This window comes from Gordionus sp. m RMFG-2023, chromosome 1, assembly GCF_954871325.1.
Source record: "Gordionus sp. m RMFG-2023 chromosome 1, tfGorSpeb1-WG-v2, whole genome shotgun sequence".
In the NCBI taxonomy this organism is placed as follows: domain Eukaryota; kingdom Metazoa; phylum Nematomorpha; class Gordioida; order Chordodea; family Parachordodidae; genus Gordionus; species Gordionus sp. m RMFG-2023.
In genome coordinates, this window is record NC_088775.1 from 27,967,308 (window position 1) to 27,984,289 (window position 16,982).

General features: G+C 25.5%; 1 protein-coding gene across 1 annotated transcript; it reads right to left on the reverse strand.

Annotated features, from left to right (window-relative positions):
* Positions 1-4,218: 4,218 nt before the first annotated feature.
* LOC135923766 (uncharacterized) lies at positions 4,219-6,346 on the reverse strand. Its single transcript, XM_065458699.1, has 2 exons — positions 6,199-6,346; positions 4,219-5,102 (listed from the first exon to the last, which is right to left on the reverse strand). The coding sequence occupies exons 1-2, from the start codon at positions 6,344-6,346 to the stop codon at positions 4,219-4,221; spliced, it is 1,032 nt and encodes a 343-aa protein (XP_065314771.1).
* Positions 6,347-16,982: the final 10,636 nt, after the last annotated feature.

Below are 16,982 nucleotides of genomic sequence, written 5' to 3' on the forward strand. Positions count from 1 at the left end.
GATGGAGGGAGTGGGGGTTTATATCATCCATGAAAATTTATCATATAATTTGAACAAGATTTAATCTTTACATTATCTTATATTTAAGAGAAAAATCTTATAATATAAAATTTTAAGAATTATAATAAACTCTGGGGTCACTTTTACAGGGTTGCTCACTAAATATTAATCATTCTAGAATAACATTTTTTAATTGATTCGCAACATGAAAGGTGCCTCATTTCTTAAAACACACTTGTCAAAGACACTCATTATTTTAAAGTATTTTTCATGTCCTATACAAAGACTAGACTTCTAATAAATTTTGAACTCATAAATCCACCAGCGTTTTAAACAATATAAAAGATTCTTATTTCTGTTTACACAATCCTTAACATTAGCATGGTTCATTTTGAAAAGAAATTTACCTGAAAGCAGAACGATATTTCATTGTTCGTGATTCATTTACCTTATTTATGATCCCATTATAATTTTTTATAATGGGATTAATATTGTAAGAAGTTGTATTCTTAAAGTCCAAACTCATATTAAAGTCGTAAAAAAAAGTGACTGCACCAGACTTCTATGCCAACCCACCAATTATTATTATTACTATATAATATATTTCATAGTCCCTATGTCAGGAGACAAAGGTAGTAGATGGCAGGAAAATAATTTAATGAGGAACACTCCTCATAGTACTTTTATTTAAAATTAATTATTATTTTTTTCGATTGACCAATTCCGATTCAGCTGGCTGAGTCCACTCCGAATAAGTTTTAAATTAAACTTTTTTCTATTTATTTTAGTAAAGTTAAATAATTCAAAAATCCTTTTTTAAATTTTATAGTTTTTGAATCATTGATATTATTACATGATACATAACTATTTTAAATATTTTAAAAAACTATAAGTTTTTCCTCCTTCAATTGTAACGATTGGATTTAATAAATCTTTCGACTACAACTCAATATGCAAATACGTGAAAAGTCAACTGAAAGACGATTTAGTTATGATAAATTGTGAAAACCAAGGTAAATAAATTGAATTGATTTATATTATATATTATAATATATATTACTGGCAATATGCGTAGTTTTAATAATATCTTAGTTTATCGGTATGACCAACATATAATTTTAAATAGATTCAAAAGATTGTTATCACATTGTCTGAAATTTATAGCAATAAATCCTTGTTAGGCACTTGTGATTGTTTAATATTCTGTGTATATTATCCCTATTCTCTTGTTTCTATCAACTTTTCATCTACATTTTGGGAAAAATTAGATTTTCAAATTAAAAATGTGTGCTCAACAAATGATTGTGATATTTTCCAATAATAAAACAGTTATTGTGGGTAATTTATATTTGATCTATCTCATTTTGCCTTAAATAATGGGGAATTAGCATTTCTTAATAAATTTAAATTATTTACGTATATTTGATTAGGCGCATAACGAGCTGATGGCTAGGGAAACTAATCCCCTCTGTAGCCAAAAAATGCTAATTATTTATAAAATATTTTTGACAAAATATCAAATGTTTTCATAAATTACAAAATATAAAAGTTTTCATAAATTACAAAATATAAAATGTTTTCATAAATTATAAAATATTAAATGTTTTCAAAGTGAATTTTTTTTAGTAAAGCTTTGAAAAATAAAAAATAATTTTGGTCAAGAATTTGACTATACATTTTCACCGTGGGAAACAAATGATTTCAAAATATCTTCGATATATTACCAAATAACCAAACCAATGAACGATATGATATTCATTATATGGCTAAAATTTTACTTTCTTTTGACGATGAATGAATCAGCTTTATTTTATAGAAGTTACCCCCAATTTTCAAATAATTAGTACCTATTTAAAAAAAAATTAATATTATTTAAATACTAGCTGATAGCCCGTCAAGAATGACGGGGAATCACAATTTTCTCCTGTATTCAATGATGAATAAGTAATAAATTTTACCTTTATTTGACGATAGTTGAATCAGAATAGTTAAAAGAGAGGAATAGATTGTCCGTATTAATTCTTCCAAGATTTCTATAAATTTTTAAAGAAAAGGCCAAATATATTATGAAAATATGGAATTAAAAAAATATGATGTGAGTTATGATATTTATTAATTTTAATAAATTTTTCACATCCAGACGCAATGAGTTTTGCTCTCACGTATAAAATCTACACTCATCTCTTTTGTGAACTTCTTATAATTTATTAGGTGAAAATTTTATTTATATAATTTGTACACGGAAAACATAACTAATAAAAACTTTACTCTTTTTTTCTAAAAATCAAAAATATGAAAAAAATAAATTACAATCTTCGAATCGTAAAAAACATTATTATTATTTTTTTTTAAATAAAATACAAAAATATCTTTGACCTCATTTCTTTTTCATATAAAAATATAATATATCGTTAACATCATTTCTTTTTCATATAAAAATTCAATATATCTTTAACATCATTTTAAAATAATACAACACGCCCCCTTAACAAAAATCCTGGGCAAAATTATATATATATATTTTTTTTTATATCACTATGCAAAAAAAATTAATCAGCGCATAAGCATTCAATAAATGATTCCCATAATTTTTTGTTTAAACAATATTTTTATGTCTGTATTTCTTCTTTATCGCTTCATACACTCAATCAGATCTTGATAATCATCCCAGTATTGTTTTTAGAAGGTCGATTCTAACGTTGCCATCCTCCTTTCTTTTAGGCGATTTTCGTAGTATCCGTCATAACTTTTTGTCCTCATCACATAGTGTCGTTCCTCTTTTACGTTGGGCATACGATGTATGTGGGTAGTGGTTGCTTCTTGATTACATGATTATTTACACCATTGAAACCATTGAAATCTACATCTTTATTAACCAGGAACTATCCTTACATATTTTCTTTTTTTTTTACAATTTCCTCTTTCAACCATTTTTATGCAATCTCTTCTGTAATTGATCCCTGTGCCTGACACCTTCACTATTATCATCAAATTTTACCCTATTTAATTTGTTTCCCAAATTTTCTATTTCTACATCTTTCTCCCATTTTTTAGTACTTCCATATAATCTAATCCATACTAACTGTCCTACAGTATATTCCAACTCCCTTCTGTCAATATCCTCCACAATTACCTCAGCTTTACTGGGTATTAACATATCCAAAAACATTCTTACCTTCTCCTCAAAAATTTCACTATAACTATTCATTAAAACTGCCACTGCAAGCTTCCAATTTTGCAAACTCGACAATTGTTCCTTTCCTTCCCCTCCATTAATCTCTTTTTCCTCTTTTTTTCTCACAAATTTCGCCGGAAAATTCTGTAACACTGGTTTATCTTCCTTTTCATTATCCAGTTCATTATACATTTCTTGACTAATAATTTTCTCCTCTATTTCTTCTGTTTTTGTGACAATTTTTATTTCATCATTATTTCGCTCATTAATACATTTTTTACAAGGTATTTCTTTTTTTTACCTCTCTAGGCTTGTCATTTTCCGTAATATTAACACTTTGCGACAACTCAGTATATCTTACCTTTCTTTTTTTAACTGGAACTATTCGCGTTTGAGACATATTTTCTTTTTCAAATTCACTTTTCTGATTACCCATCACACCATTTCCAATGATTTCACTTTTTACATGACATAATTCTCCATTTTTTATTTCATCGTTCTGAACTTCAATCATTTCATTTCGTTTAATTTCGTTTGAAAAGATACCCCAAAAATTATTTAATGGATCAATCTTAACAATCCATTCCCACCCCATAATCATATCCACTTTTTTATCAACAATCCACAAATTTAAATAATTAACTATACCATTTATCACAAACGGTACTTCAATTTTTCCTAAAACCTTTATTTCCGATCCTCAAACTGTTTAACTCTCATCTCTTCTTTAATTATATTCTTTCCCGGCCAATATTCACAAAAATTTTCATAACCTACGATCGATATTGCCGCACCTCTATCCAATAACATAGATATTTTTCTACTTCCCACAACTATTTCCACACGAGGACATTTATCTTTCTCACTTTTGTCCTCTAATTTTAAAATAGGGATTCTATAATCTTTTATAATTCCCCCATTTACCAAATTTACATTTTTTTTTCTACTAAATCTTTCTTAACTTCTATATCTCCCTTCACACGAAATTTCATTTCATTCTTTAATGTAATACCCCCCATTTTATTACTTTCGCTATCATCTAGTCACCTTTCTCGACATTCTATAGCACTATGCCCTTCCTTTCTGCATTTAAAACACATAACTTCAACTTTATCTTCTTTCAACATATCATTATTTTGTAGCACTCTCACATTAGATGCCGGTGCTATGTATTTCACTGCCGGAAATGCTTCTCCATTTATCGGTTCTCTTGCATAACAATTCTCTTTAGCATGTCCCATTTTTCCACATCTTTCACATTGAAATGTTCTTTGATTATTTCCCATAATACGATACGTCGGAACATAACATTTTTCACTACTATGTCCAACTACTCCACATCTATTACATTTAATCGGTTGCTTGTTAAACATTGCACCGTTCTCAACACAATTTCTACTTATATGCCCAAATTCTCCACATGAATAACATTTTACATTTTGCATATTAATCTTCGGACGATTAAATCTATTTAGGAAAAAATTTTCTTTTTCCCAATTTTCCCTTTCATTTCTCTGCAAGTTCATTGAAGTATTATACTCTTTAAAATGATCGTATTCCTTATCATTTCTTCGATCATCTCTTTTGAAATCCCTTTCATTATACCTTCTCTCCCAATTTTCTACATGACTACAATTATTTCGTTTATTATCTCTCATTCCATTTTCATCTTTAATCTCTATTTCTCTTTTATTATCAATATCTTTTCGTTCCTCTCCCGATCTAATAATATTGATACTTTTCCTCATTCCTTCTATCATATTTTCATTTAATATTTTCCATATTTCATCCTTTAAATTTAACATCTCTTCCGTAATTCTTTCATTTTCATCAACGTTTTTTACTTCCCTTTCATTTTTTCCTTTTCCTTTTTCAATTTCATTATTTTTTATTTCAATTTCCTCCGTAATTTTTATTCTATCTTTTTCTATAATTATTTTTATTTTTTTTCCGATGTAACATAATACCAATTATCTATAAACATATCACTACTACGGCTATAATACAATTATTTCTCTGTGGAACCATTTCCACATACTTTTGAGTTTTTATACTTCTTTTATAATTAAACATTTATTCTTTATTCACAAATTTATAAAAAATTTTAACATTACTAAAAGTTAGACAATATATTAAACCAAATATAATTAATAATATCAAAATTATATAAATGCACATCAATTTATATATTCCAAAAATTTTTTACCTTTTTATTTTTAAGAATTTTTTATTTTCCGTGATTGTATTTTTTATTAGTACACTGAGTCCACTATTACCCAGATATCTTGTCCGTTGGTTAAATAAAAATTAAACGGCACCACTTTTGTGGACTTCTTATAATTTATTAGGTGAAAATTTTATTTATATAATTTGTACACGGAAAACATAACTAATAAAAACTTTACTCTTTTTTTCTAAAAATCAAAAATATGAAAAAATAAATTACAATCTTCGAATCGTAAAAAACATTATTATTATTTTTTTAAAATAAAATACAAAAATATCTTTGACCTCATTTCTTTTTCATATAAAAATATAATATATCGTTAACATCATTTCTTTTTCATATAAAAATTCAATATATCTTTAACATCATTTCAAAATAATACAACAATCTCAAAGAATCATTTAAATGCTTTTAAACCTTCCTAAATACTCTTTTATAAAAATACCTGCCATCATAGATTCGAATTAATTATGGGGATAAACTTGATTATCTCACAAACACTATGGTGGTATCCATCACATTGCAACGGGCTATTTATAAGATTATTAGCAAAGAAAATTGGCACTGATCAAAGCCCAGGGTCTTAACTAATTAAGTATACGTATCAATTAGGATTTGGTGTTAAGGGAGAAGGCAAAATAATTTCACATGCCATTTGTATTATATTCAAAATCTTCCTCCTAACATGGCTATTATCAAAGTAGATTTTAAAAATACTTTCAATAGCAAATTTCGTGAACATTTCATAAATTGTTTTTATCATAAATTTCCTAATTCAAAATTCATAGAGTCATACTGTAACGATAGAACTCTTTATTCAGCCAATATGTCATAGATTCTGACGAATGGATCGAGCAGGGGACGCACTGTTCTTGACAAAATAATTGTTTTTCAATTTCAGCCAATTTTAAAAGACTCATTCTTAATTCGAAATCTGTTTCCATTATAACTATATATAAAATCCTCATCTAGCAAGATTAATTTTTTTTATTGAATACATAAATAATAAAAATTAAAAAAATAAGGAAATTAATATAATTAAATGAAGTATATTCAAACATGTTTCAATTTGACATATTGAATGCAATAAGTATATATATATATTTCATTAACATCTTTTATAAGAATAATGTAGGCTTATTTCTGATTTTTCCATCACCAAATTAAGGAGAAAATACTTATTCCCTGCATTCTTGAGGGATATCAGCTAGTAATCATTTAAAAAATTTTAAAGTAAGCTTTAGTAATTTTTTCTATGAACCTTCGATTCCTTAAATTGATAATTTGTTGACAAGCATAACCTCTCCAACCATTGCGTGGGCTTTATTTCTTTCAATTGTGAACTTGGGAAAATTTTTTGTTTGTTATATATTAATTTTGACTTTAAGTCTTCATATGTCTTGTAAAAAATCTTGTTCTTTAAGGGTTCAGACCCTGAGGGGGGGGAGTCCAGACCCGGGGTTCAAGCCTGAATAGTAATTTAATTAGTAAAGCTGAAAAGAACGAAGGATGCTAAAACGTACGAGTAAGTAAAAAAATATTTTATTATTATAAACTAACTTCTTTTTCTCTTTATACACATGCTATATATAAACTATATAAAATTATAATATATATGATTAAACAAAAAGTAAGGTTACGAAAAATAAAAAGTAATATAAGTTGAATTTGAATTCATAACAAGAATAAAAATATTATTTGAATAAATATAATGAATGTACGTTATATAAATTAAAATATATTACTATTCAATAACCAATATTATAATTTATTAATTCCTATAATGTAACATTCTCCCTCTTCTACAAGCCTTCCCATAATTTCATCTAAGAAGTCATAGAGAGTTTGTTGTTCAAGTGGTTTATCGTTTTGGTTGTCAATGTTGCACAAGTCACTAATCGTTGGCTTGTCCAAATCGTTGGTTTTTTCGTTTTTGCACGTTTTTGTCTAAATCGTGAGCTTGATATCCTTATCGTAAGTTGTCCTTATAAATCGTGACTTCATATAGCTTGCTTGTAATGCTCAGTTGTTATTATTATCATTTTTCAAAATTGTTATTATCATCAGTAAGTTGCGAATAATAAGAAATAATAGTTCATCATATTAGATATAAGAATAAACGACGAATGATATATCAATAAGATTGTTATATAATATTTTCAGCGTTTTAATTTTTCGCATTTTAATGACTTTTATTTTTTCGAGTTTTAGTGTTTAATTAATTTTTGCGTTTTAGTATTTAATTTATTTTTATTTATTTTCAATCTCCGAGGTTAAAATATGCAAATAAAATATTATTCACTAGTTTTAATTCAAAAAGTGTTATTTTTAATAAAAATTCTTCATAAAATAATTTTTAGAAAATAATCTCATCACATCATTTAAATATTTATCGAAAATGAAGATGTTACATAACCACTTGTCTTCAAAAGCTTTATTTCAAAAACATTTTTATCATATTAAGTATTATTTATAAGGGTTATTTAAATCAATCATGTGATTTAAACCTTTTAATTCATATGTTTTAATTACATTTTAATATATTTAAAATTAAAGTTTTATCTTCTTGTTTAGGATTTTAATTATATCTAAGAATTCATCTTTAGATTTAGTTAATTTTCAACAATTGGTCATCATTCAAGAAATAAAAAAATATCAATATTTCACTAAGAAATTAAGTAAATAATAAGGCTTTTATGTGTGCAAATATATCCATTATGATTTTACATTTTAGTTATTTTAAAAATTTATAACATGCCTTTATCCCGGCATAAAATCTTAATTTATAATAACTTATCTTCATACGTGGATTAGAATAATAAGTAATCATCTTTGGTCTCACAATATAGAATTCATAACCTAACGTCCAACTTCCATATTGGTTCTTTCTAGGTTGCCACATTAGGTTAGGTGCTGGTTATCATATTCCAGTCCAACATCCAGAGCCAGGACACCATGAAGAAAGAAGCTTTTTGCATGAAGGAACGTGCTAAAGTTTGATTCTTTGTCATCTCAATAGATTAGGTAGTCATCTCAGTAGATTAGGCAGTCATATCAATAGATAAGGTAGTCATCTCAATAGGTAGTCATCTCAATAGGTTAGGCCGTCATATCAATAGATAAGGTAGTCATCTCAATAGGTTAAACAGTCATTAATAGATTAGGCATTGATCATGTCAATAAATTAGGTAGTCATCTCAATAGATTAGGCAGTCATATCAATAGATAAGGTAGTCATCTCAATAGGTAGTCATCTCAATAGGTAGTCATCTCAATAGGTTAAGCAGTCATCAATATATTAGGCATTGATCATGTCAATAAATTAGGTGGTCATCTCAATAGATTAAGCAGTCATCTCCATAGGTTAGGTAGTCATCTCATTCTAGTCCACCACCCAGAGCCAGGGCACCATGAAAAGAAAGAAGGAAAGGATATACCAGCGAGTATGTAAAAATATATTTTATTATTATAAACTAACTTCTTTTTCTCTTTATACACATGCTATATATATATATACTATATAAAATTATAATATATATGATTAAACAAAAAGTAAGGTTACGAAAAATAAAAAGTAATATAAGTTGAATTTGAATTCATAACAAGAATAAAAATATTATTTGAATAAATATAATGAATGTACGTTATATAAATTAAAATATATTACTATTCAATAACCAATATTTTAATTTATTAATTCCTATAATGTAACAAAAGCATATAAACACATGACCAATATCTCATGTTTTTCATTATCGTTAATATTCTTTATTATAATAAATAATTTAAGTTTTGGTGGAAAAAGTATTTAAGCTATCTCTTCACAGAGAGTTTATTGCAAAAACATAGCTCATTGATTCCTTTTTTTATCTAAATATTATTTTTATCTTAATTTAAAATTAATTCATAATTACTAAAATTAGTTAAAGATGATGTTAGTAAATTAATGAAACATGTTTGTAATAAATACCGTTTTTATATTAAAGTTTTAATATAGTGATCTGGAACTTGACTTTAATTGTTTTGTATTTTTTCTACATATTAATCTTTAAACAAAATATTTTTATATACTGTGCAAACTTTAATCAAAGATAATATTTCCTTTTCTCTAATTCTTGTTTACATTATATTAGCATACGTTTCAAAAATTATCTTTCATACCATCCTGCTTTAATTTTTTTATAAATAAAACAATATGTATTTTATAAACTATTACTTTACCTCATTCGATACCTGACAGTTGATTATTACCATACAGTGTACTTCGGGTGAATTATACTGGATATGTACTTTAAAGGGAGGATGGGTTTCTTAAGGGTAGGATACGGTACCATACTATGTCATTGAGTGCATATAATATCTTTTGTCTATATGTATAATAGTTACCTTTTCCCAAAATTTATTATATATCATACTTTATATTTAATGTTAATATTGTTGTAATGTTCTATCCGAATATCCTCAGTAACATATTTGACGATATTTTATAAGAAACTGGATATATTCTTAACTCCTATCGAAATTTATTACACAGAAATATAAAATATTATATTATTTTTAAATTTAAAAGCCATAAGAAAATTTGATATTCAAAATGTATATTCAATGGGATGTTTTTATTACTCATACGATAATAGTTTGACTGAATTTGATATAAAAAATAATGAAACTGGTAGATTATTTGATGATACGAAATGTTTATTTATTTGTTATAATAACACGTTTCAATATTCACTTATAATGGGAGAAAAATGCTTTTGTTCAAACGATTTTGGTAAAATTGGACGAGCAGGAATTTGCAATGAATCATGCACATTTAATAGAGGACATTATTGTGGTGGAATTAGTCGATATACAGCTTATTTTACAGGTAAATATCATTTCTTCTGTATTTCTTTTATTTAATTTTTAATATTAGTTGTGTTAAATATTTTTTACCTTTGTAGGATATAGACCAAAATGGTCCTATAATGAAATCAAGAGAGGGAGATATGTGTTTATAAAATCCTATTCTACCCTGCCTACCTCCTATTCTATATGCAATATATATATATATGCACAAAAATTAAAATTTTTAGGTAATCTTTATTTTACACAATATTCAAAACAAAATAATTGTTAGTTTATTATTAAAAGTGAACTTTATTTGATATATTTGTCTTAAGTTTATTTTTTACGCTATCTTATTTTATTTAAATCTATCTTTAAATTCTTATATTATAAATTTTATCATTTTTTTTAAAAGGAACCATAATTATATCTAAAAATATCTAATTTTTTTGACGTATATATAAAAATTCTTTCATTTGTAAAAGCCGGATTTTTGTGGCAAGATTTTTTAAGAACTTATAAAAACGGTGAAAAATGGTTATTGTGGAGTTACTATTGGAGTTCATTAGGAAGTTGTTAAAATTTTTGTATTTGTTGATCTTATTTGTTTCTGCTATGTTAGGGGATTGATATTGATGTTAGAGGGGAATGAAGTGGCGCATGTGTAGTCCCATATTAGTGGTTTTATAAATCTATTAAAATATCTAATTATTTATCAAAGAGAAGAGAAGAGAAGAGAAGAGAAGAGAAGAGAAGAGAAGAGAAGAGAAGAGAAGAGAAGAGAAATTAATCTAGTTTTACAGAGTAAGTTAGCATGAAATATAAAATATTTATCAAGTAATATTTTATCTGAATAAAAAACACATTAATTTAATAATAAAGAAAATTATAAGTATAAAAATAAATTTAAATTAGAATGAAATAATATAAAGGTTAATAATATATTTTATGATTTTCTGCTTAAGTAATTTAAAATAAAATTATAGATTGTAAATAAGCAGTAGCGTTATGGCAGGGGCTTAGCCCCCTGAAAAATTTGAAGAACCCCTTCAAAAAAATTTTTATACCAAATGTATTTCAAATTTTAGCTAAAAAAGGAAGGTAATTTTGAAAATAATTTTAAAATATTTTTTGAGCCCCCTGAGATTACATTTGGTCTAATAATGAAATATATTTTAGAATTAAATTTATTAGAATTAGATTTAGGTTTTTATGTGATTAAATTAATTTAAATAATTTAATACATTATGCTTAAATATAAAGGAGAATCTTATTTAAAATGGTTAACAAACAAAATTTAGAAATACCTAAATTTGAGAAATAAATGAAGCCGTCAAGATTCGTTTTGGTATTTATTAAGAGAAATCTAAACATATCTTTGAGACCATAGGCGTATCCAGGATTTTGCTAAGTGGGGGGAAAGCACTATCAGGTGAAATTTTTCCACATAAATTATTGAAGATCTTTAGGTCTACTTATTGCAGGCTTTTGGCTATATTGGATTTTTATAAAAATAATTTTTTTTTCTATAAATTTTGAATTAGTCATAGACTGCTGCGAGATAGTACAACCTCATAAGGGCCTAATTTGTAACTTGCCAGTAAAAGCTAAGGCAGAAATGGGTTACATTGTAATATTAGTGAGAGCCATTAACAACGACATTTGTCAATATATTGATTAGCATGAGGCAATATTATATAATATAAATGAATAATATATTTTTATATAGGGTCAAATATTGCATTTGGAAAAAAAATTAATTATATTGGGATGTTTAAATCAAATAATCATACTCTGATACCCAATGATTTATGCATAAGTAATTATTTAAATTTTAATTTATTTGTGAATTTTATAATAAGAAACTTCAAAAATAAATAAACCATGGTATATAATCCATTTAAAGAAAACATATGAGGTTGAAGGCGCATTTGTGTCAACTATGAATTTATATGAGGCTTGGATAATATTTGAAAATATGCAAATACGAGTAGGATATCAACATATTTTTGAAAATAAAATATGTTTTGAATCAAAGTAATAGATTAATTTATCAAACTTAATATCTTATACAGTCACGTAACTAGTATGAGTTAAAGGCCTTAGGGGGTGCTCATGAATTGAGAAGGGATGGGTGGCAAGACTATTATTTAATTCAATTGATAACTATCCTTAAATTAAATTTTTAAATAGTCTTAAAAAGTAAATGTAATATTATATTTAAAAAAAATTAATTGTAAATAAAGTGAAAGTAAAAAGTTTAACAAGGAACAATACTGAATACTTATAAAATTAAAATTTTGTAATAATTTCAAATATTTACAAATAATTGTGATTCAATAATTTAGTTAGATAAATATCAATGAATTCGAAAAATTCAATGGAATAATGTCTAAGAATTTTCCAAATTCAATTTTAGAATGGTTTGGTTATTTAGTTAAAACATAAATTGTCTATCGGTATAATAATACAAATTAAGCGAATATAAATATTGCTTAGAATTGTAAATTAATTTATTATTAACTATATATTTAAAATTTGCAACTAAGTTAATTATTAAATATATTAATGGAGCAAAAAAAATAATAATGTTTTTTATTTTTATCTTTTTCGCCCCCATTTTTGACTCCCCTTTTTCTAACCCACATTTGCAAATACTATTCCATAAAGATCGGGATTCAATTGCTATTTTTTTTTATAGCGACACCCTTAGAGTAAACTCTTTAAAACGAATAAATAACAACAAATCTTTTATTGCAAAAATTTTACAGCAAAGTCAGCATCGTGAAGCCTAAATCGTGAAGGAAATATAGCGAAAACAATTGAAGATCATCTAGCCTGAAATTAATATCTAAAGGCTATTATGTCCATTTCGCATAACAATATCGGGAAAAGAATACCGTGATAATTGTGAATAAGGACTATTTTATTATAAAACATTAATTTTTAGGATCTAAATAACATTGTTAAAAATAGGTTGAAAAATCAATTTAATGTTAATAATTAATTATTTTTAATTAAAATTAATAAATTTATATCCTTTTCTCGAGCTTAAATTGTTTTAGAAAATTTATTATAGGAGTATAATTTTTATATTCGACCCTGTTAAAATATTTTTCTCAAAATTTTAGAATTGCATATAATAACTCAGACTTTAAGAATATTAATTACTGCTATAAAGTAACGATACAGCTTTATCTTTTTTGAAGAAATTAGAGTTATCAAGGTACGCTTTTTTTGAGTAACGGTAACGGAAATCGTTATTCGTTACTTCAAATTCTTAAAAATATGAAAAAAATTTTTTTATTGTAGTATAAACTATTTTATTTATTTTTTAAATTTTAAAATCATTTTAGCCGAGTTTTTAATTCACATCAACTACTGAATTCCTTTATTTAAATTTAAAATCTAATTATTATTGAATCGATCATACATGTTAAATTATATTCTTATTCTTTAATATTACAATTTATTTTATAAAGAATATTATGTCAATTGTATATTTTCTTCGGAGGAAGATGAATTAAGCCTGTCTTCGCTCCAATATGAAACATTTTTATACCAATAAAGAATTTTAAGGGATGTTTACACTTTGTGAGTCTGAATATATCCTAACTCAAATATTTTTTCCTCAACTATGGAATTAACGTGGGCATCTTCCAAGTGTGCAGCAATTTTTAAGGAAAAAATAGGAAATTATCAGATTAAACTATATATAACAAGATGAAACTCATTCTATAACTCCATAAAATTGATAGATAGTCTTATTAAGGAGAGTGGACCCAAATTTGATGAATCTTGTCATAAATCTAAATTACATTAGATTTTCATAATGACAATATTGAATGGCTATATATATTATTTTATTGGTTATAAACCTGTTACTACGTCTCTTTCGATTTTAGATAAAGAAAAATAAATGCATTTGGGAAATCTCACTCCCACGATAATAATCTCTAAAAAATGGCTTTAATTATTTGATTTAGATAATATATTATAAAATTTGCAAATATCCAAAGGCCTGGGTAATTTCCCGCCCTTTTTAATTAAGTAAATTCCTAGGGAGATTTCTTCTAGTAATAGCAGACTAAAGATCAAATAATAAACTATGTAAATTTGATAAATGCTCGAGCAGAAAAGGACACATTCTTTAACATTAATATCATGAGCAGACACATAATCATCTTATTTAGAAAAATTTATACAACCAAGAATGTTCATGAGTTATATATTATTTTTATTGTTAAATTTATTATATTTTAAAATTTTATTTATTATAGCAATATAAAATACCATTTTTTTTATCTCCATTCTGCCCTATGGAAAAATAAAAAAATATTAATAATAAAAAAGGAGAAGAAAAAATAGCAAAATAAAATTCAAACAGAAAATCTACAAAGGGTAAGTCAATGACTCACAAAGGCCTAGTAAAGGAGAAATTAGTTATTTATAAAATTTAATAGGCACACTATTCTATCTAGTCTTATTTTAGCCTATAAAATTTAAATATAAATATGATAATTAGTTAAAATTTGTTATTTATATTTCATAATAGAGAAAAAACATTTTTTGCCGTATGTTTGCCAACAATTTTGGGTGTATATGTATCAATTAATTTAGATAGTGATGAAGGAATTATGCAAAGTCTTCAAATATGTGCATTTGATATATATGGAAATCCTCAAGCTTATGAAGGTTGCAAAATTAAATATGCTTTTAATTTTTTTATAGAAAATATTGCGTATTCAAAAATGGCGTTGACTGCTTCTGGGTTGGCAACAATGATTGTTGATGGAGTACTGAGTTTGTCAAACTGTTACAAAATATCTTCCTATCCATACATATATCAAATTAATTTATTAAAATTATATGAAGTTTATTCTTTTAATGTATTATTTGGTGAGTTCCATTTTAAATTGAATTATCCATTTTTCAAATATTTACATATTTGTCTGCTTAGATATATGTTAAATCAAATTATATATTTGAGAGAGGATTATTATTCTAAATTTCAAAATGATATAAAAAATTGGTAATGCGAAAGTTTGATGGGTATTGTTTTATTTTTTTGTTATTTTTGCATTTCAATCATTAATTGAGTCTGTTTTATTAAATATTAAAATGTATAAGTTTAATTTTAAAAAAATAATAGAATTTTCAATAAAGACATCTAATAAAAAAAAGTTTTGGGAGGCAGTGTCTACAGTTTTTGGAGGCAATATAACTAGATTTGCCCGATCTTACTATCATTTTCCCAATTTGCAATTTATATAGATTTTTTCAACTGTGAATAGAAATTTTATAGTTAATATAAAACTAAATTGTCTGAAATGTATAAGGTAGGACATTTTACACAGATTGGCAGAGTTGTTAAGGAGCAGCTACATTTTTTCAAAAACACCTGGAGTGCCCCTCCTTTTTAAAATTGGGGAGCGGGAGCTAGCTCATTTTAGGGCTGGAGTGAAGGAGCGCCGCTCCACCGCTCCTTTAAATTTAATGTATAAATTAAATTATTTTTTAAATATTAATAATATTTATTAATTAAAATTCAATAAAAATGAAATTTTATTTAATTTAAATTTATCCATTATTAAATGTTTAGCCGAGTTTTATATTGGTTTTTCATCTAATCATTTTAAATATTAAACATCAAGTTTTCCTTTTTATATTAAAATTTTTAAATCTTGTAAGTCATATTAATATTAGTTTCATAGATATATAATAAAAAAATAGTTTTAGATATTATGGATTTAGATATCATAGATGAAGAAATCGAATTTCCACTTCCATCATACAAAAATTTTAAACTTCTAAAAGATGTTAATCCAAATGATCAAACAAATTACGAGCAAAATGTCTTTTGTGTCTATTTAATTTTCAAAAGTGAGCAGCTTCAATCTAATAAAGCATCTAAAAGTAAAAAATCTTTCTTTTATATACAAATTAATTTGGAAGATTTTTTTGGATTCCATGAAATTGATCATCAGGAAGATAATATATTGGACAAATATCTTTTAAATAATGATACCAAAATTACTATTTTTGATAAATTCCCTGATTTAAAAAATATCTTTATAAAATACAATACCCTGCTTCCATCTAGTGCTCCTGTGGAGTGCCTATTTAGTATTGCAAAACAGGTCTTAGCGGAGAGGCATGGATGTTTGATAGATTCTAATTTAAAATTTATTACTTTTAAAAGCTAATAAAAGGTTATAAATATTTTGATAGATAATTTAATATAAATAAAGCTTTTTGATAAAAAAAAATAAGATTTTATTTCATATACCCTCTAAATAAATGAAAATCAAAGGAGCAGTTATGGAGTGGCTCTCCATTACTTGGAGCGGGAGCTAAGCTCCTTTTAAAAATGTAGTTACCGGGAGCAGGAGCTAGCTCTTTTTGAGAAGGTAGAAGCGGGAGCTAGCTACTTTTAAAAAGGAGCGTTAACAACTCTGCAGATTGTAATTTATTTCGGGTAAAAAGATTTTTAAATTTAAAATAACGTATTCGATAAATAATTTAAATGAAAAAATAAAAAAAATTATAACAATACTCATCAAACTTTCACTTTACCAATATCAGTCACATTATTATAAACCATATGTAAATCTATATAAGATATTTGCCTAGGGTTATCTCTTAAATATTTTTTCAAACCCATAATTTTAACCTTTAAAAAAAATGGTAAAAAAGAAGGTTAATAAATAATAATAATTACCCTATTTTTAGATTTTGTTGACAGCACAA

What these genes read in the sequence shown, in the direction of transcription:
- LOC135923766 (XM_065458699.1), bottom strand. Translation starts at nt 6,346, where the DNA reads ATGGAAACAGATTTCGAATTAAGAATGAGTCTTTTAAAATTGGCTGAA. An exon ending in TAAAGAGTTCTATCGTTACA is followed by an intron (nt 5,103 to 6,198) that starts GTATGACTCTAT and finishes AAATAATTATAG; the next exon opens with AAAAAGATAGAATAAAAATT.